We start from the raw sequence: 22,719 nt of genomic DNA, 5'->3' as shown, positions 1-22,719 counted from the left end.
TATATTAAGTAATATAGTTACAATTACTACAAAGAAGAATACAGTTACTGAATTCGAATTTATTTAAAATAACTTACAGTTTTATTGGGATCATTGAAACTAACTGGTACTTGTGTTCGTTTTTTAAATAAATGTTTTATGTAGGATAGTTATCTCTGACTTTTATTCTTGATAAACATAATAGACCCATATTGCTGTTGATTACTTTAATCTAGCTATTTTGTGATAAAATATTCTTCATTTTGGTTTCTTACTTTACCTCTTTCATACACAAAGTAAGTGGCGCCCTTTTTACTGTCTTTGACAACAATACATAAAATCAATCTTAAAATCATAAAATCAATCTTAACATCAATATTAAAATCTTTGCAACCTAAATATTATCATTTTTTATATTTATATTTAATAACCTTAGAAAGTCACCACAAGCCAGAAGCCTTACCTACGAACCCAGCTCTCCTCTAACCCTGAGCAACGGATACTTTTTTCTTTCTGTTTGGGTAATGACAGAAAAGTCGTCACAAACTCTTTTGTGTATTTAATTATTGTGATATTTTTATAAATTAAACTTTTAACCACTGGTTTCTTTAAGACGTGTACTCTTAGTTTAGAAAATAACAATTCACATTTCAATACATGCAATCATAGAAACGATAATATAAGATATTGACAAACTTAAGATGCGTTAAGGTGTAACGCGACTTCGTCCGCGTTACACTTCGAAGCGTCCTTGCATTTCGTTAGGGTTACTAGACGTCCAGATTAATCCGGACCTTTATCCGGACATGCCGGATTTTCACTACAACCCGTTGGGTCCGGGCGGATTTTTCATAAGTTTCCGGTTTTAATGTTCTCTTTTTAGAAATGTCGCAATGATGCAAAATAATATATTACTTTTAATAAATTTAGTTAAAAAATCGTTGATAAATTCAGCAGTGTAAATTAATTGTTTTATTTCGTAAGTTTTAAGTTTTGAAAGTTATAAATGTATTTTTTTTCAAATGTCACAAAAGTATCTTATTATTTTTTTGACACGTGATTGACAACATAAAATAGCTATTTATGTAACAAGTTGCGAAATGAATGTGTTTTAAGCACGGGATGCAAAATTGGACAATGCGTCGAGTTGATTTTTTAAAATGTTCTGGTAATCGTTTTCTAAGTTTCTAAGTTTTATGTTTAATGACAAAGTTCTGTCAGGTTCAAACGTCGCCGTATTTCCTACAAAGTTTTGTGAGAAAATGAGTGATAATGACGAGTCTTTGGATATTTAACAAGCTGCTGAAACTGCGCTACCCACGTTAGTGTCCGAGCAGTCCAAAAACTTATACGAGACCACCTACAACTTTGAAATCTGGGTCAAAGAAAAACATGTTGAGAATTTCACAGAAAAGGTATTGCTAGCCTATTTCCTGAAGTTATCCACTACCTTAAAGCCGTTAACTCTGTGGAGTAAATAATCGATGCTCCGCACCATGATTTACCTGAACAGAAACGTAGATATTAGCAAATTCACAAACCTTATTGCATTTTTAAAAAGAAAAGCTTCCGGATATCAGGCAAAGAAATCAAAAGTATTTACCAAACTGGAAATAGAACGCTTTATGAAAGAAGCTGATGACAAAGAATTCCTGTTGTCTTAATCTTTGGAGTATTTGGAGCATGTAGAAGGGAAGAAATCACGTTTCTGACCGTAGATGCCATTAAAGATTGTCAGCCAGTGGTGTGAAGATTCCGAATACAAAAACTCATTTTCCAAGAGTGTTTAAGTTTACGATTACTGAGGGACCAATAGATGGTATCAATTTCTTACATGCATTTCGTAAGAACGCAAAACTTCGACCACGCAATGTGACACATCAGCGATTTTTCTTGACGTATCGAAAAAACCAATGCTGTACCCAGTTGGAATCAATACAATTGGAGGTATGCCAAAAGAGATAGCGGAATTTCTTGGACTCTCAAACGCCATTGAATACACTGGTCATTGTTTCCGGCGCAGCTCTGCAGCAATGCTGGCAGATTCAGGAGCGGACATAACAGTTTTAAAGCGACATGGAGGCTGGCGATCAAGCTCGGTTGCTGAAGGTTACATTGAAAATTCAATTAAACCGAAATAGCAAAAAGAATCATGGGACAGAAATATACGCCAAATAAGAAATTAAAAGCAGTTCGCTTAGAAGCAGAAGCTACCAGCATTGCCAGTACAAAAAATTTACTTATTCCGACTCCTACAACTTGCATTTCTCTTAGAGACTAAAAGTTGGATGCCTCTTGTATTCACTTTAATAATTTGGTAACAGTTGCATATACGGTCTTCGGCTATTTTTGTATTATATGGAAAAAAAATTATATACTCACATTCTATTGACCTTAGAGATTGTAAATATGCTGGGGGAGAAGAGAAATTGTGTTTCTTTAAGTATTTTTTCAACCAAACAAACTTACGGGACCGGGGAGCAAATAGGGGTGCTAGGCGGGGTAAAAGCGTACAAACTGGTAAAACATGACATACAAATATAGAAAAATCGCATTTTCCATTTAAAAAAAACTATCCACAGATCATATAAACTATCCAAAATGAAAATCGCAATCTCCAAAATGAAGTTTGCTCGTGTATTCTGTGGATTCCGCTCTCAAGAGCCCAAGACCGTCTTGGCGTCTCGAGACGCAACTATAAATACGGGCCTAAGGTTTGCAGAACTTCAGTATTTGCCATAAAATAGCGAGCAATTTATTATAGAACCATATAAATTATATATCACTGCAATCACAAAACTTCAATCTATTTCCGTATTGTAACGGAATTAGTTAAAATTATATTTTCGAGAAAATTTAGTAGGAATATTTTGTTGATGTTTGACCATCAAAATTTTAAAAATAAAGAAGTTGCCTAAAAATGTGCTACAATAATACGGATATAGTATAATCCTTTATCTTTAATTTCCTTCTTCATTTGTGTAAAAATACCTAGCCAGTTTTACATAAAACGTTAAATACCGAACGCTTATTTTGCTACTTTTTCGAACTAGTGAAATGGACTCTTAAGAGGTTCGCGAGTAAATATTCTATGAAATATTTTAAACAAGCTTTATGCACGACAAAACTTAATTCTTTATTACTTAGGCTACATCGTAACTTTAATTCGCTTAAAACGTAATGTTTGCAATAAGAACACTTTTATGCCGTGCAGTAGATCACAAGTGTTTATGCGAGGCAACAAGAATAATTAGCATGGAAATATGCATCCAGAGGAGGCTATTAATTAGTGCAAAAGTACGTGGGCGTCTTGTCGGCGTGCTCTCGTTGTTTATTAAAACGATTATGTTCTCGCGAAGCGGAGACATTTTCTTGCTGCGAAAAAGAAAGAAAAGTAAGAATAACAAGGGAATCAGAGTGTAAGAACGATTTAAAGTATCTTTGTAAATTTGTAAATTAATTGCAAATTAATTTGTTTGCTTCGAAGGGTTTTTTAATTAAAGATAGTTTGCCTGTTTTCTGTTAACTAAATTTAATCTATTCGATTTTTATGTTTTTATTGTTGTTGATTGTTATTGATAGAATTTTTATTAACATCATATTTTTTGCTGTTTAAAGATGTTAAAGAAGCGCAAAATTTATTTAGTTCAATGCTTAGGATAGGGCGATAGGGTGATAATAGTTGTCGGAAAATGTGATACTTCAACAACAGCAACAAATACGACGTTAATTAAAATTCATATATCCATCTATCAAAGAATGAAATCGAAATTATATTACCATAGAAACGCCTTTTGGTATTTAGGATATTAGGAAAGAGTTCAACCACATTTTCGTTTTTTTTTACTTTTCTTTAAAATGGTATGGAAATTTGGAAAAGTATACCTAAACGAGATTAACCATTTTAATACAAGCAAAAAGCTTTATGAAGAATGCATTTTTCTCAAAATGTCAAAAATAAAAACGTTTTTTTCCTCTTGTAAAGACAATCCGGGGACAGAAGATCGGTCCATTGTGGATGAACATAATGAACTTTCATATTGACTACAGCACTGGGCAGTAGTACCATGTAGTACAGCACGTGCTAAATCATCTCGTCTTCCTGTTTACCTTACTTGTAAGGTATATTTGATGTCAATTAAACTTTTAGTTACGTAATCGAGGGCGCAATTTTTAAATTCATTGTTACCAACCGTGGAGATATTCGGCGGCGGGCTGACTAAGTGGAATTTAAATTTCGCGCTGGGGATTCAGGTGGTAGCTCTGCTGTAAAAAATGTCAAGTTGCCGCATTTATTTATTTATTTCCTAACATTGTCATTAATTTTGACACTTTAGTTTTGTATTACGAGTTTTTGGTTGAAATAAATAGTGTTGTGATGCATTAAGCTTAAAAATGTTTACTAGTAGACCTTGCAGTCGAACATTATTCTTTTTAGAACTTCTTTTAGTGCGAAGTGGTACAAGATAGCTTAATAGCCGTAAAAAACTCATCGCAACTTTATTAGAATATTTTGCACGGGAAAGAGGTAGTAATGGCCCTTTATGTTCCTTAAATGCTGTTAAGGGGGTGAGTTTTGATGATATAATAATAACTGTTTATATATTTATAATTAATTTATTCTTGTTTCCTAAAATACACACACCGGAAAAATCTAGGGATATCATTTTATTAAAATTAAAAATAAATGTTTTGAATAAACAACCACATATTTATAGGCCGATTTTCTTTCTACTTCGATTGAAACGAAGTAGTCACACTAGTTATTTCTAAATTTGGGATATTTGCAGAAGTGTTTGTGCATTTTTTGTCAAATGTATAAAAAGCACCTAGCATCAATTGTTCGAATTTAACCTGTACTGGCTATGTTTTTATGATAACTGCCCAGAATTCATTCAAATAACTCTGTTTAGTATTAAACAACATTATGGAGCGTAGACATCTTAACAGAGACGAAATGCTAAGGGCCATGGGTATGCTCGAAGCTGGAATGCGCCAAATCGACGTAGCTAGAGCATTAAATATAACGCAAAGTGTAATATCGCGATTAAGTGCACGCTACCGTGAAAGTGGTGATGTTGCTGAAAGGCACACAGGGCGACATCGCATTACTACCCCTCAGCAAGATCATTTTTTTACAATTAAATGCTCGACGCCGACCGACTCTTACAGCGCCAGAGCTTAGTTTAATTCTCCAGGAAACACATAATGTAACCGTTAGTCATGACACTGTTCGCAATAGATTAAGAGAGGTCAACTTAAGAAGCAGACGCCCCTGTAGAGAATGAACAATGGGTCAATGTTCTCTCCACGGATAAGTTACGCTTTGGAATTCATCCGGATTCGAGAAAGCTTAGGGTATGGAGAGAACCGGGAAATCTTATTCGGTTGGATCATGTTCAGGAAGTGCACCCTTATCAAGGTGGAACAGTTATGGTCTGGGGAGGAGTCCAGTTAGGCAGAAAAACCGATCTCGTTTTTCTTGAAAGGTTTCTAGCAGGAATCACATATCGTGATTTAATTCTTGAGCCTGTCGTGTTGCCATATGCCAATGATTTTGGGAGAAACTTCATTCTCATGCATGACAATGCACGGCCTCATACAGCCGGAGTGGTAAGTGAGTTTATCAATGCTCATCAATTAAACATCTTACCCTGGCCGGCACAATATTCTGACCTCAATCCCATGGAACACGTATGGGACGCGGTCCAAAGAAGAATTTTGAGAATGGGTATGCCTCGTGAAACTTTTAGGGATCTGGTTCGGGCCGTGAATGCAGCGTGGCAGGCTGTACCTCAAGTAGTGATGGGCAAAACCGTTATTTTTAGATAACAGTTGAAACTGTTATAGTTATTTATAAAAAACAGCTTTAAATAACAGCTTAAAAATAACAGGTTTCTTTATTTTACTGCTAAATATCTGAAAGAGTATGAGACGGTCACCGCCAGGCGTAATAACGCAGTTGCAAGTTGCAACAATGACGTGCTCGGTGGTAGTATTTCCAGGGTGTCAAAACATTTCTAAATATCGATTGTTATCTAAAATACCTCTCTAAAAACTTTGTTGCTTACAAATAAGCGCTGTTTACAAATTGCGATATAAAAAAAGCCAAAATTCCGCCACTCGTCTATACCTACACATTGCGATCTACCTACGCCCTGCCCCTCGATCCGCGTAGATCCTGAATTGCGTAGCAGTGTACAGGGTGCATATCACTCGACGGGCGAGAAGCTCTTAGTTATGATTTTACCATTTGCGGTAAAAAATAGCAATATAAGAAAATGTGTAGTATATTCTTCATAAGTAAACCAACTACACACTAGAGTTCGAATTAATTTTACACTTAAACTAGCGTGTACCCGCGACTTTGTTCGCGTCGAATTAATAATTTCAAATGGTGATTATAAAGCAAAACAAGAATTTCCATTAACATACAAACTGGATAAAATTTTCTCACATTTGCCAAAAATAAGCTTTCTAACGTCGAGCAGTTTAAGCAGAATCGTGGTTAATCAATTACTCAACTTTTTGGAACACCCTGTATGATTTTTTAAAAAAATTCAAAATATGTAAAAAAACAAAATAAATTATGCGTGTCCAGGCGTTTTCCCGAAAGACTAACCGTTTTTTAAATAACAAATATTGTAATATTTGAGGGGCGTTTTCACCCTGTTGGAATTTGACATTCGAGAAACCCCTCCTTATCGAACCTCAACCCCACAGTCAATCCGTTTGCAAAAAATCAGCTTTAAACGCCCAGCAGTTTAAGCAGAATATTACTCAATGGTCATATTTTATGAAACACCCTGTATATATTTTTAAAAATCTTAAAATATGTAAAACAACATAATAAAATATACGTGTTTTAAGAGTTTTTCCGAAAAACTCACCGGTTTTTAAATAAAAAATATTCTAATATTTGAGAGTAGTTTCACCCCCTTAGAATTCGAGTTTCGAAAAATCCTTTCTTATCGAACCTCTACACACTAAAGTCAATCCGTTTTCCAAAAATCAGCTTTTTACGTCAAGGGCTTTAAGCAGGATCGTGATTAATCAATGACCAGATTTTTCAAACACCCTGTATACATTTTTAAAAAATCTTAAATTTTTCTGAAAATTTTTCAGAATAAATAAATACCTAAATATTGAAACTTAATAAGTAAGTACTGAAACATACAGCGCCATAATATCTCGACCTCCGTCCGTTATGCTCGTAACAGGTTGAAACAGAATGTATCTAAAACAACTGATGCGTTATTCCCCAACCTGTTTCGAACCTCCATCGACAATCGACCGATGCAGCAGCGTTCCTTTCCCACACCGATTATCTCGACCGCCGCCCTGTTATGCTCGTAACAGGTTGAAAAACAACATATCTAAAATGACTGCTTCTCCAACCCGTTGCGAGCCTCCATCGACAATCGACCGATGCAGCAGCGTTCCTTTCCCACACCTGTTATCTCCACCGCCAGGCGTTATGCCCGCAACTGTTTCAAAAAACCTGCTTCTTTTATATCCTATTATTTTTAAGCTGTTGTAAATACGACCATCGACGGTATCGACCGAAGCAGCTACGTTCGCCGTAGCGCTTTCCCCACCCGTTGTCCGTTGTCTCGCCGCCTGTATCGATGGTTGACGAAATAACATGTTTTCCATCCATACTAGTTGTTTTTTGGAATTGCTTCGAGCAGCATAGAATTTCGTGGTGATGCAGAGCGCCGACTTCGTTTTTCGTTTCACGAGCGGCCGATCTCTACGTGTCGTTATTTTATATCTGTTATTTTTTAGAAGTAGTAACGGTTGCGTTATGTTATTTATAAATAATTGTTATAAAATAACAGATAGTTAAATAACAACCCATCACTAACCTCAAGAAGAGATCGACAACCTGATCAGGAGCATGGAGAGACGATGTAGGGCTGTAATGAAAAATAGAGGAGGCCATACCGTTTATTAAGTAAAAATGGTTTTATCTTTTTTTAATTCACAATTTAGAATTAAAAAAAATGTGTGTATTTTTTTGAGTTCAATAAAAATTAAGGTAAATTTGAAAAATTCGGTAAATTTCGCATTTTTATTTCCAATACGTCCTGTAAACTATTTGTTTATTTTAATTTTATTATATCAGAAATGCAAATAATAAAATTACTGACGATGGCTGGATAAAATTATAATATCCCTAGACTTTTCCGGTGTGTGTATTTTGATTAAAAGAAAATATGGGGAAGTAGGTGAATGCTGTGCCGGTCAAGCTTAATCACGTGACTAAAAGTTTATTTGATATGAGCTATAGATGGACCGTTTAACTACAATACACTCTAAAGGTGTAGCGTAATTACATTATGTTCATAATTATTTTTTTTTTCATAACAAGGGGCCTGTTCTCTGCCGGAAACACTGCGACCTGTGAGGCCTATTGTGTTTGTCCCCTTTCTATATCTGCACCCATTCTCCTATCACTGTGCCCTGCACTAACTTATGCAGGTCCTTGATAGGATGGAAGCATAGTTTCTCCGATTCTAGTCTAGCTTTCCCAAATAAAAAGTGTCGCTTGCGATCCAAAGCCTCGCAACTCGCAATGACATATTATGTGCTCCGCTGTTTCAGGATCTTTATCGCAGAGTCTGCAGCAAAGACTTTCTTGATACAGGTTGAGCTTGTTCAGGTAACACTTGACAGCCATGTGTCCTGTCAAGAGGCCTGTTATAGTCATAATTAATTTAATTCTTACCAGAATATTTTTAATAAGTTCAAATTCTTTCTTTGCAGAGTGGAACAACGTATCGGGTCACGACGGTGTAAAGCGCCAGCTGTCCGTGTCCAGCGACAGCAAGTTGCTGGACGAGGACATCAGGGAAGAAACCAAGGTGATCCTGAGGCCGAGAAAGCCACCCCGGCCCAAGTCCGAGGTGCTGCTCAACCAGCAGGGTAGCGACAATCGCAGGACCAAGCGTTACTCTGCTTTCGGGGTATGTTGTCTTTTATTTAGCCGTAACTTTTTAAGCGTTAAGGAGGGTCCACATTTAGTAACATGTTATATAACATTGCTATTTAACAAGCTACATATCACACATTAAAGAACCGGGAGCCGTCCACATTATAGTTTTCGTAATCATGAATCGTTTTGGCAAGAAAGATGTTCTGCACGCAGCAGTGGCGTGCGTAATTATTTTTGAAGAATGAGAAAAAAAAGTCGTGAAAAAAGCGGTTTTGAGTCCGCCATAGCCTACAAGCAAAATCTAGATATAGTTGAACTCAATTAGCTTACCTTTTTAATACCTGCCTGGGCTGTCTCTCGTGGTGTGTTTCTGTTACGCACAATACTCGAATTCGGGTAATGCCCGAAAAAAATGCACAGAACTAGTTTTGAGCAAAAAATATTTCCCAAACCCAAAATTGTACATTTAAACGGGTATTGCGCATTACAAAATAGTCAAAACTAGTATTGTGCATTTAGAATTGTGCAAAACTAGTTTGGTGCATTTCAAAATTTCCAATACTAGTTTTGCTTATCCTAATTGATCAATAACGCCCTAACACAAAGGATGGATTGTTTATGAATGTTTTTGATTCAGTGATTAAACTGACAATAAAATACTTAAAAAAATAAAACTTTATTTATAAATATTTTATAAATGGATAAATACATAATAATATAGGTACCTTATGAATATTTATTCAGTAGCATTATATTGTTTATTTGAACAGGAACTTGAATGGTGGCACTTAGAGTTGCAAATAACATTATTTTTTCTATTACTAACGCTCTATTAATACATTTTTTTATACACATGCATGAAATAAAACTAGTAGATCCGGATATATCTGAAGATGCAGTTCTAAGTGATATTTCCGTTTTATCGCCAACATTGTTTGTCAATAAAAAAATGATTATCAGCTAATTGAAACTCATTTATACAATAAAGTTTTTGTAAAACTTCAGTCTTTGTTGCTAATTTGTGAAACCCATCATCGGCCGATTGTACAAGTCAATATCGTTAAGTATTGGTTTTTCGACATAAAGTTATGTTTCTGTATTTTAGCCATCATCAATCGACTTACCTACTTGAATTTCGAACTCGGGTTCCATTTTTTCCTGCATTTTTATATTTTATTTTACCAAGTATTGCGTATTTCCACCCACAACAAAATCAAAATAAGAATCCTTTAAAACCTAAACAAACTACTAACCCTACTTTTTGCCGTCTTATTTAAAGAAAACGAGCAAAACTAGTATTGGTCATTTTGAACTGCACCAAACTAGTTTTGCACAATTTAAAATGCACAATACTAGTTTTAGCTATTTTGTAATGCGCAATACATGTTTAAATGTACAATTTCGGGTTTGGGAAATATTTTTTGCTCAAAACTAGTTCTGTGCATTTTTTTCGGGCATTACCCGAATTCGAGTATTGTGCGTAATATTTCTATCTTTTAAAAACATTAATAACTTAAAAGCAAACCATTTTGAATTATCCACTTCATCTAAACCAGTACCCGATTTGCATTTCTTTTGTTCCCTCTGGAACTGGCCTATTAGATAACGCATTTTTTCTCAACTTATTCTCTTTCCAAATATATACTTTTTGCAATTTTTAACCATGCGTCATGCTTTTTTTTATTTCACTTTAAATGAGGGACGGGATATCCGTAGTCTATAACACTGTATGATCTCTATACAACTTAATTAGTTGACAAGTCTGTTCTTGGCTCTACTCCATTAATAATATAAGAACCATACGATCGAAAAAAAAAATGGCGTCAGCGATGGCTATGAAATCAAGATCGCTGTCATTCTATATGAAAATATATAATATTTATGGAAATATATAATATGGATATAGGGAATGTCATCGATCGTCATGTCCCAGCCAACTGGACGGGAGGCCGAACGGACGCAGTTTTTTCAATCATACGGTATTATTGACCAGTAAATACACAAACCAATATCAGCTCACCACACTAAGATTCTGTCGCGTACGCCCCTGGGCCTACAGGCAATATGAGCGGCTAAACTAGAAATTTAGCAAGTCTGGACGCGATGTTTCATGTTACAATAGCAGTGTTGCGCAACATCTTTTGATCTTTACCAATTACAAATGGATAACATCTAGCAAGTTATATAGCAGCGAAATTTGCTAAATATGAACATGTTATATTACTTAGCAGTGTTATATAGCAAGTGTGGACCGTCCTTTAGCCACTGTAGTGCTTACAGCCCGCTAAATAGAGAATGATATGCGAACTTATTGCGCACCTCCGTTGATGCGCAATAGAGAATCGTTATTGACAAAGGTTTAGTTTGGATTTTCTGTTTTGGTTTTGTTTTTCAATTTACCTATGGTTTGAAGAGTAGAGAGGGCATAAGCAGAAGCACTTTTTTCTACACAAAGTTTAATAAAATCGGTTCATCTACAAAACAGGATATATCAACATTTGAAAGTAAAAAATGCTTAAACATCCCCCACCACTTTTTTTACAAAATAGAGAAAAATCGGGTGAAGCAAAAAAATGCAAATGTGCAAAACATTTTTGCACTTTTTTGCACTAAAACCATTCATCGGGTATAGTACGATTTGCTTGTGATTGGTGGATAAGAGCTAGCGACGTTTTCGAGAGATAATTTTAAGAAAGTTAATTCTTGTAATGAAGTTCATAAATTTTGGGGCTCATTTCTGGGACACCCCGTATACTGTACTTAAATAATAGGGACTTTTTCTGTAAACAAGGTTAGGCAATGTATTTTATTGTTAACTCATTATGGTAATGAACTTAATATTTTTTTCCTGATGGTGCTAGCCACAAAATAGAAATCATTAAGTTGATTTCTATTTTGTGGTGCTAGCTCTTGTACTATTATATTTTTATTAAGGTTAGATTAAATTTATCAAAAACGTGTCGAAACGTCCGTTTTCGTACGATCTTTCTCCGTTGACGGGCTGGAGTAAAAAATTTACGGATGAAAAGTGGCGCGAAAACGTTAGAACCAATCAGGACCATCGCACAGTGCATAGATTATATAGGATGACGGGACAAAAATCATAGCGCTATTACTATGCATCCGATTTTGTTGAAATTTAGTACCCAAAGGTTTTTGAGGTTGAAGATCAAGAATTTGAGGCCAAAATTAAGGTCAGAAAATTCTGGATATTTTTTATTTCCATAATTTTGAAAATAAATAAAATAAAATGTAATATCTAATATAAAACCATAAAGGATATATTTTCAGACAATATATAATATTTTAAACTAACTCAAAATGCCTTATTGGGAAGTTTTTAAACTAATAATTTAGGAAAATCTGGTGATCATTTTTGAAAAAATTAATCTAAAGATTATTTTATTTTTAAAGTTATAAAACAAGACCCTTTCCTAAGAAAAAAATAAATAAGACAAAAAAATCCACGTACAGGGTGATTCATCATAATTGAACCTCCCTTTAACTCGTTTATTTCGCCTCGCACTAAAAAGTGATTTTCCGATTTTTCTCATTTTACACTCAGAAGACAGTCGCTGACAAACCCTGAAAGAATCAGCTTGTCCGGATTTTTTTTATTTTCGTGCTCTATACGGCCATACAATTTTACTGGATAATGGGGTTTAAAAATAATATGTAGTACGCCATTTTGTGGTGGTGGCCATTTTGAAGATACTGAATACATATAGGTACCTAACTAATTGAATTGTTATCAAAACTAAAGGTGTGTACCAAATTTTGTATCAGTGGGTCGACAACAAGTTGGTGAAAATTGAATGACTAGAAAAAAAAATAGATAAAACCGTTTATAAAAAAGTAAAGAGCAAGTAGGAGCAGACAAACTCTACATGATATGAATTCTAAGTATTTACTTAGAAGGCGACAAGAAAACGCTTAAACTTGTTAGGCGACAAGAAAACGCTTAAACTACAAAGTGATATTTCATGATTTTTTTTAAATCCAATTTATAAATAGATAACCAAAAAATTTGTATTGATTTAGGATGGCATGTTAAGCATAGGAAAAAAATACAAGTAAGCCAGCACCCAAAGCAAATATATGTTTTAAAGTACACACCTTGATCTATGTCCTCCATAATTTCCAGGGGGTTAATTGCAAACCTTTCCACTTTTTAAGCGCACTTCCACGCACAAACAATAAGTTTCGCGGGTGATAAGAAATGAACCGCAACAAAAACCGGTTTTTTATGTTTTTTATAATTTCAGTTGTATTATAAATCATCGATTACGCACTTTTTTTGCATGAAATTGAAACTTGCTTTCTTTATTTTTGGGCATTGTTCGATGCACTGTGCATCGTATCAACAGATAACGGACACATGAAAATCAAGCTTTGGTGCTTTTTATTTTGCAACCTATAATACCTGTCGATATTATGATATTAAATTGTTTAATCCAATTGTCTATTGTATAATATTATTGTTGCTTTAGAAATCGGGTTCAAAAAAAGCTTAAAATTTCTGTTTTCATAGAACAAAAAAACTAAATCAAAATCATATGGAATCCTATTTACTAAAATTTTTTAGTAACAATATTTTTATATCTATAAAAACATGTTAGACGTTTTATTTTATACGAAACCTTTATTTATCAAATCTTAAAAATACCTCCACGCTTGCAATAAAATTTAAAGAAATCAGTAAAGTGAAAAATCGCAGTTGTCACAAACCAGGAATCCTATTCAGAAATATATATTTTTAGCGATATATAAGAGATTCGAACGTTGTTGTCTTCTTTTGTGATATATATTTCAATGAAATTCGCAAGATTATTGTTCCATTCTTCATATTTTTTTTTATCATTTTATGCTCCAGTTCAATCTTTGTTAAAGTTATTGACGTTTTTCTTATATTTTGAACTGGTTGTTAGCCTTTTGCACTGATTTAGATCTATTTATTAGTCAAACAAATTTGAATTTTGGTTATTTCTGGTGTATGAGTTTCTTCTCGCACTAAAATTAATCTATTAGAAGTTCTGCTGTTATTTTAAGGTTGAATTTAAATTATCCTTTAATATATACGCATAGAAACCCTTGTATCGCATGCAAATTTCAGGAGCCTTCAAAGATGCGGGTTAAAAGATGCGTCCAAACTGTACAAAACATGGGATTGATTCACAAAGGGAGGCGGTCTCGCCGGTCTTTTGTCTCGATTGCCCCCCTGGGAAGCTCTCTAGGGGCTCCGGTATTTACTTTCGAGTCTAATTAAAGGAAAAGGGAGCAGAAGGATGCGTTTCAAGGTTTTAAACGAGATAGCGGTTTCGATTACAAACGAGCTTTTAACGCAAATTTTACTTTTCGCGAATAATAAAGAAGCATCAATGCGGCTAACGGTCAGCTTTAATAGAGATGATTTTTTTTAAATTCTAGTGCTTTAATCGTGAACTAAAAGGTTAATTATTTAAATGTTAAAAGAATCCAATTAAAATAAATAAATTACAGTTGGGGGTTAGAACTTTTGGTGTAATAACATTACAATAAAACACTAAGTTACCACAAGACACTAAAACACTTCAATTTTAGCTTTTAACACTGGACGCGCGTTTCGCTAACAATGCTAACATAATCTTCTTATCACGCCCTCTCCTGCCGAAGGTTGGCGATCCAAATGGCAATTGTGGCTTTGGAAACTGCAGCCCGGAAGATTTCCACAGACGAGCGTTCAAACCATCTCCTTAAATCTTTTAGCCATGAGTTCTGGCGTCTTCCTACTGATCTTTTCCCTTGCACTTTGCCCTCTATTATGAAGCGCAGTATTTCGTATCTATCACCTCTCATCACATGACCCAGGTATTGCATTTATCTTTCCTTGATGGTGTTCAGTATCGCTTTTTGTTTCTGCATGCGCTGTTACATGCACTTCATCGTTGGTGATTCTTTGTACCCTTGATATTCGCAGCATCCGTCTGTACACATAGATTTCGAAGGCTTCTATTCTCTTTTCGGTCTGTGAATCCAGTGTCCAGCTCTCACATCCATAGAGTAACACAGAGAAGACGTAGCATCTGGCCATTCGAGTTCGGAGTTCCGCACTGAGGTCTCGTCTTGTAAAAAATGATTTCATACTCACGAAGATTTTTCTCGCTTGCTCGATTCCTGAAAATATTTCTCTTTTCGGGTCGCAGTGACTATTGATGTTTGTTCCTAAATACTTTATTGAGGTCACTTCTTCGAGTGTTTGTCCCTTGCCACACAGATGTACATCCGCACAGATAGATTTGTATATCTTCCGATGTTGACTGCTTCATCTCAACTACCGCCGTTTGATACCAATAAAGTTCTGATATGAAACGTAGGTCTTGTTCGTCAACTCCGGTTGTTCTTAGAATTTTGATCATCCTCTGATGATTAACACAGTCGAACGCCTTACGATAGTCTATGACGCATGCAAATACATTCACATTCATGTCTCTACACCTCTGTGTCATTACATTTAGGGAGTAGAGTGCTTCACGCGTTCCGAACTGTTTTAATTTTTTGTTTTTTTGCAGCTGTCGGTAATAGCAATCAAAATACGCCGTAGGCTTAGATTTAGCTTAGGTTAGGTTAGGTTGCTGGGGTTTGGGATCATGTTTGATCCCTCACTCGGAAGCCTTGGGTCCATTGCGATATCCCTATATTGTTGTACCAAACCTTCTTCTCATTCTTTCTTTGCGTTAAAGCCCTTCCAGCTCTTTGCAAGGTTCCCAATGTCCTGATGTTGGCTTCTGCTGCTTCCTATATTCTCTCCTAAAAACCTTGTCCTAAAGTTTTAAAGTGTCCGTCGCGTAGGTATTCCAGTGCCGGACAGTGGCACAGCAGGTGCTCTATGGTTTCTTCTTCCTCTCCGCATTCTCTGCAGTAGTCGTCGTTGGAAATCTGTGGACGAAAAGCAGAGCTACGGTACAGTATTATTTATCCGCTGTGCTGTAAGCGACTATTAGCGCGCAACGGCGCAGAGCCAAACTAAATTTCGGAGAGGCTGACGGTAACGCTAGCTACCCGATATCTATCTACCGGATGACTATCTCGGACATGTTTTGTGCCACGAAATCGCTCATAAGGTTGCGCATCTTCTTATTTCTTCAATCAACGAAACTAGTTTATAAATACAACGTAATTTTTTTCTCTTATGTATTTTGATTTCTATATCTAGTCGTTTTCCCCAATGTTAATTGAGCAAATGAATTAAAATGGCTGCTTAAGTAATATGAAGCCTCTTATGAGGCCTCTTTTACGAATGGCTGCTTACCTTACGCATTGATTCACCGTTGGCGTGTTTCTTTTTCCATAGAACGCAATATTTATTTAATCGAGGCGTCCACTATATCGACCCCCGTTAGATAGGTCTGGCCGTTGTAGCCGTAATCAGTTAATGGAGAAGTAATTTGCCTAATTAGGTAAACCCGTATAGATACAAGAACATTATTTTTCAATAAGAATTACAGGTCTTGTAAGCAGTACGACGCAAAGGAAGGCTTTTTAGCTTGCATAAGATAATGCGATCTTTTTGTATTTAAGTATTTTGTCATGTAATGTGGCCATTTTGCGTCTTTAAATAGAATGAGGTATGCTTAAAAAGGGCGATATCTAAATTGCCTCTCTGTAGTTTAATTGACTAATACTATTTTTCTGGAGAACGTTTAGTTAATACTATTTTTAGTAAATACGTTTGCCGTCCTATTTAAGGGATTATTGTAATACATAATATAATCGAAGTATTCGATTCTGGAGTGTATTCGGAATACACTCAATTCTCCACTATGTACGTGAATACTAAAAATAATTAAAATTTGAATCGGCGAGTTTCGTGGCGCCACTCTTTTGAATTTTAGATCAATATTTTATGTTTTGGTGCTAAATGCTTGTGTACTTACATGAGTTCTATTGTTCTTAAATATCGCAAAATTCGCCAATATATCAAAAAGTTTAATACCAAACCAGTTAGCAACCAGATCATTTGAATTCGAAAACGACAGTGGAGTTGACATCTCGAGAATCCTCTATATGAATCACTAAATGCTTGTGTTCAAATAATTCTATTAATTGTAATCGGATTCTCTAAACTATTCGATTTCGAAATGTATTCATTCTTAAAAGTATTCCAATACGACAAGCAGGGTTCAGAAAACTACATGTTACTTTTAAAAACTACATAAACTACATTACATGTAGTTAATGTAGTTTATGTAGAGGGTGTAGTTTTTGTAACCTATTCATGTAACTTTCAAATATCAAAGCTTTGAGGCAGGTTTGAGGTGAGGTTATAATAAGTTGAAGCTTTAGAAAACACATAATGTGTTAATGTTTTGAGTTTTCGTATTTTATAATAAGTTTAATATATTGTGTTATCCTTTATATTCTGTTGTTTATGAATTTATAATTCTAGTCCATTAACGTAGTTTTCATGTAGTTAATGAACAGGAAAAGACGTAGTTTTTGAAGAAAAACTACACGTAGTTAATCAGGTATAAATTACGTCTTAATTAACTACTTCCGAACCCTGACGACAAGGTTCGAAATGTTGTTAGTTCTCAAGAGTATTTCAATTCGAAAATATCCGAATTTCTTCGATTTTCAAAAGTATTCGAATACGAAGGGATTCGAAATGTATTCGATTATCAAAAGTTCTCGAATTCGAATGAATTCGAAATTTATTCGATTCTCAAAAGTATTCGAATACGAAAAGATTTGCAATGTCTCCGATTCTCAAAAGTATTCTATTATAATACGAAATATTAAATATAAAAATAAAAGATTCGAAATGTACTCAATTTCCAAAGGTATAAGTATTCGAATTCGAAAATATTTGAAATGTCTTCGATTTTCAAAAGTTTTCGAATTCGAAGTGTATTCGATTCCGCAAAAGCATTTAAATTGGAAAAGATTCGATATGTATTCGATTCTCAAAAGTAATCGAATACGAAAAGATTCGAAATGTACTCGATTTTCAAAGGTATTCTTATACGAAAGGATTTGAAATGTATCCGATTCTCAAAACTATTCGAATTCAAAAATATTCAAAATGTCTTCGATTTTTAAAAGTATTCTAAAATCAAAGGATTCCAAATACATTCGATTCTCAAAAGTATTCGAATACGAAAATATTCGAAATATATTCGATTATATCAGAAGGACTCGAATTTCAAATGATTCGGAATCTATTCGATTCTAAAAGTATTCGAATGCTAAAGGATTTCTAATGACTCCGATTCCCATAAGTATTCGTGTACGAAAAGATTTGAAATGTACTCGATTTTCAAAGGTATTCGTATATGAAAGGATTTGAAATGTATCCGATTCCGAAAAGTATTCAAATTCAAAAATATTCGAAATGTTTCCGATTTTTAAAAGAATTCGAATACTAAGTGATTTAAATGCATTCGATTGTCAAAAGTATTGTAATTCGAAAAAATGTATTCGATCTCGCAAGAGTATTCAAATTCGAAACGATTCGATATGTATTCGATTCTCAAAAGTATTCGAATACGAAAATATTCGAAATGTTCTCGATTCTCAAAAATTTTCATTCGTGTTAATTCAAAAATATTCGAAAAGTATTCGAAGACAACGTATTCAATGTTAAAAATAATGGCATTTTCTCTTCTCTATTTCCTTTTATGAACTTAATATATACTGTGATATTACTACTTATATTTCATAAACCTACAACTTAAATGACAGAGGGTAACATCTTTGAAATTATTACGAAGACCATTCATGCAGGAATTTTTGCTTACAGACGATTTTTTGCTTATAGCTTTAAAAACGAATTGTAAAAACATTCGGTCGTGATATTCCAGAAATATTCTGACTATAGCTCTGCCTGGTCTAATAGTTTTGAAATAAGTACGTATAAATACAATACATAATTGACATTTGCTTGACTTACTCATTAATTATGTTTTGAATGTAAGCGGATTTTTTAATTTCTTTTTTGTAGAAATACCGAGTGCGTCTCAAGCGGCTCACCCCTATAACTTTTTTATTTGTTCAAATAAAAAAACGCGATTTGGTATGTTAGTATATTACATAAATTAGGATTTATTGACGTATTCAATTATTTTCGTTCGCTTCCTGTTTCACCGGAAACGACTACAATTTTTGATTTTTAAATGACATCCTTGGTATTTTTTACTTCATTTGATAGAAAATACCAAATAAAATTCTGAATAGAATGGCATAGCATATATCAACTTTTGACATTTTTAATTAAAAAAATAGCATTTTAAATTTTAATTTAGAGTGTTATGTACTAAGTAACAAGTCTTGTAACAATATTACTACCCTAATGGAAAGTAACAAATCTTGTAACAAGTCTTGTTACAATACTTCATTTATTTACGTTATTTCTATGTAATTTATAATTTAATTTTTTGCAGGGAGACTCGCCTTTCGGCAAATCCGAAGCCTATATTAAGTTAGAACAATTAGGAGAGGGATCTTATGCCACTGTGTACAAAGGATTTAGCAAGTAAGTACATTTTGACAACAGGCCCTCGGTAAGGGGAACTCATAAAACATGGCTGATTTGATTCATTTAAAAATAATATAAAATAATAACATAAAATATTCATCAGTGAATAATCAGAATAATATCAGTGTAAAATAATAACATAAAATATATCAGGCATTTCTATAATATTTTCCAGTAAACTTTATTAAATTGTATCTACAGGATTGTTCACCACATATACGACGCGGAGTATTGTAGCTAAACGATTAGATTTTTACAAATTGTAAGTTTTGGGTTCGTTGAAGGACTATTAGAGCTAAAATTTAAAAATATTTTTACAAGATACAGAGTGTCCCAAATAAATAAGAAATATCAAAGTTGTATTTTTTTAAATGGAACACCCTGTATATTATTACATTTTTAGTTTCTACGATTTAAATAAAGGTAAATTTGATAAAGGTTTATTACACTTAAACCCTACTGTTTTTGAAATATTTTCAATTTTGTGAAATTGCAGTCAAAATTTTAAGACTTCATTTCTCCAAGGGTATCAAAGTTTTTAATACTAAATATTTACTGAAGTTTATTTATTGATCAGTTATTGTGTTGCAATAATAAAAATTATACTACCTTATACAGAGTGTCTAAAATTTCGTTATAAATAATTACTAGCTTTAAACGGCAATAACTTGTTTAATTTAAATGGAACATCCTGTATATTTTATGAGAATCAGATGCACAATTTAAGTTTCTATCAAATTGTATTATACCATTTTTTACCTATCTCTTCAAGTTTCAATATATTCTTCAATATATCCTCTATTTAAGGGAGGAGCAAAAATTTGGCGGAAAATTACAACTGTCCGGCAACGAAACATATTAGTAAAATGTCATATTTTTAGTTTACAGAACCAGGTGGTGGCCCTGAAAGAGATTAGACTGCAAGAGGAGGAAGGCGCTCCATTCACCGCCATACGTGAAGCCTCCCTCCTCAAAGAACTGAAACATGCCAATATCGTCACGTTGCACGACATCGTTCATACGCGAGAAACACTTACTTTTGTTTTTGAATATGTGGTGAGTATACTTATGTAACAGTTACGTTTCTTTAACTATATTTGTCTATGTTTGTTCTTGTATCGGATACTTTAACAATCAAAATTGAATCTTTATCTTCTATGATATCGACCGTCATTTTAGTAAGTTCCCCACGGCGGCAAGCACCAGAAATACCAAGTATTAAAACGACCTAAAAGGAAATCGATGACGATGTTCAGTAATAAAAAAATACATTCCAAGCTCACGCTTCTTTTTCTAAGCAATAATATAATAATAATTTTTAGGGATATTCCGATTTTAATGTTTGTAGTAGCGATGGGAACTATCGAATGAATTAGACTATCGAATGGTTAATGAATGAATGATTTCAACTATCGAATGGTTTTATTCGAATAAAATCATTCATTCATTTGTAAACTAAAGCATATGTGACAACCTCGCCGTGCGACTAAATGGTTATCGTTGAGCCACGACTATCGAATGCTTTTGATAAATGAAATTTAGTATTCGTTTGGATTTTGTATGCGTCAGTTATTGGTTCTTCCAAATTTTTATAACTTCGCCGTATAAATACTGTGCTATTTTTGCGTTCATTAAAATAGTTAAAATACTAAAATAGTAGTTATTTTTTAATTTTATTTATTGACGATTGTGTGCATGTGCAGGTGGTCAAAATTTTTCCGATAATTTGTGTGGTTTTCCGTAGTCCGATCTTTCAATTATTTCATTTTATATGGTATATGGTCTATTTTTTAATGGGAAATTTTGAGAAGTAGCAATTTTTAAGAGAGATGAGATGAACTTACAATTAATTTTAAAAATACATATTTGTATTTTAGATGTTTTAATAATACCTATGAATTAGTTGGAACTTAATAATTATATTTAAGTAATGTGGTTAAATAAATGGTTATCGAACTCAAACTATGGGGTGAGAAAATTAAAATGAAAATTTTACACGTGCCAATTTAAAAAAAAAGTTAACGATGTTTGTATTTTGTTTATGCTAATTCTCTTACATGTAGTTTTTTGCGAAGAAATATTTCATTTATTTTTTAAAGTAAATGCCAGTAAAAGTAAATATAATTTTTAAATAGTAATATAAAGCACCTAATATAAATAATTTTGATTTCTAATTTTTTATTTATATTTTCCTTCCATTACACCGCTTGCTTAGAAAATTAATAAATGTTTATATTTCAGGATTTTAAAATTTGTTGTTAATATAACAAATTAGTTCTGTAATTATTATTATTTAATAAACCAACGTTGCCAAAAAAATTAGAGACTATATTATTTTTAAATAGGATCTAATATAAATAATTTTGACATCTAATTTGTTGTTTATATTTTGCTACTACTAAAAAAAAATATTTATATTAAATGATTTTAAAGTTTGTTGTTAATAGGTAGGTATAACAAATTATTACTGTTATTATTATTTATTAAACCAGTCTTTGCTTAAAAACATTAAAAATAATTTTCCTACATCCAAAATAACAAGTATTATTGCAGTGTAACAACAGAATATTAATAAAAAAATGCAGAATATATAGACATACTATCCCTAACTAACTAAAGCCAAACAATAATATTCTTTGCTAATATCAACTAATACAAAATATGGCAATAGCGCCCTTCATAATGTATTTTCTGTGTAAATACTAGCACCTCAATAAAAAAATAATGTGTCCTTATCTATATATGACTCCGCAAAAATCAAAGATGCCGGCTTCTTTCATAGCATTGCCACCGACAGCTTTCTCGGAAAAAAACCTACGTCGCCGGGCGACAACTAAAATTCAGTTAATATTTTATTATAATCGATCCTGACGAATAAATGAATTTCATAAATGAATGAATTTTATAAATGAATGAATTTTATAAATGAATGAATTTTATAAATGAATGAATTTTATAAATGAATGAATTTTATAAATGAATGGTTTTATAAATGCCGAATTACTAGAAATACAATATTTCAAGGCAGATGACGGATCTATTCGATAATTTTATTCGAATAGTTTTCAACGAATGTTTTCTTACTAACTATCGAATTATTCGAATGAATTGCAACTATCGAATGTTTCGATAGTATTCATTCGATAGTTCCCACTACTAGTTTGTAGAAAAAATGTTGTTTGCAACTCGTCCGCGAACTACTTTGGTGATCTCAACTAATTTTCAACTCGGCTACGCCTCGTTAAAAAATTCAAGTATCGATCACCGAAGTAGCACTTTGCGCACTAGA

General features: G+C 33.5%; 1 protein-coding gene across 1 annotated transcript in view; it reads left to right on the top strand.

The window, feature by feature from the left end:
* Nucleotides 1–1,064: 1,064 nt before the first annotated feature.
* LOC115885144 (cyclin-dependent kinase 14) overlaps nucleotides 1,065–22,719 on the top strand; it is a 36,143-nt gene continuing 14,488 nt past the window's right edge. The window contains exons 1-4 of the mRNA XM_030903941.1: nucleotides 1,065–1,147; nucleotides 8,749–8,948; nucleotides 19,336–19,427; nucleotides 20,312–20,486. Of these exons, the coding sequence (XP_030759801.1) occupies nucleotides 1,084–1,147; nucleotides 8,749–8,948; nucleotides 19,336–19,427; nucleotides 20,312–20,486 (531 nt within the window). The 5' untranslated portion in view covers nucleotides 1,065–1,083. The remainder of the gene's footprint in view (nucleotides 1,148–8,748; nucleotides 8,949–19,335; nucleotides 19,428–20,311; nucleotides 20,487–22,719) is intronic.

The sequence above is a fragment of the Sitophilus oryzae genome, unplaced genomic scaffold, assembly GCF_002938485.1.
Source record: "Sitophilus oryzae breed Bouriz unplaced genomic scaffold, Soryzae_2.0 scaffold_375_pilon_pilon, whole genome shotgun sequence".
In the NCBI taxonomy this organism is placed as follows: domain Eukaryota; kingdom Metazoa; phylum Arthropoda; class Insecta; order Coleoptera; family Curculionidae; genus Sitophilus; species Sitophilus oryzae.
Note: the sequence above shows the minus strand (reverse complement) of the source record. Positions and strands in the feature narration are given on the sequence as shown.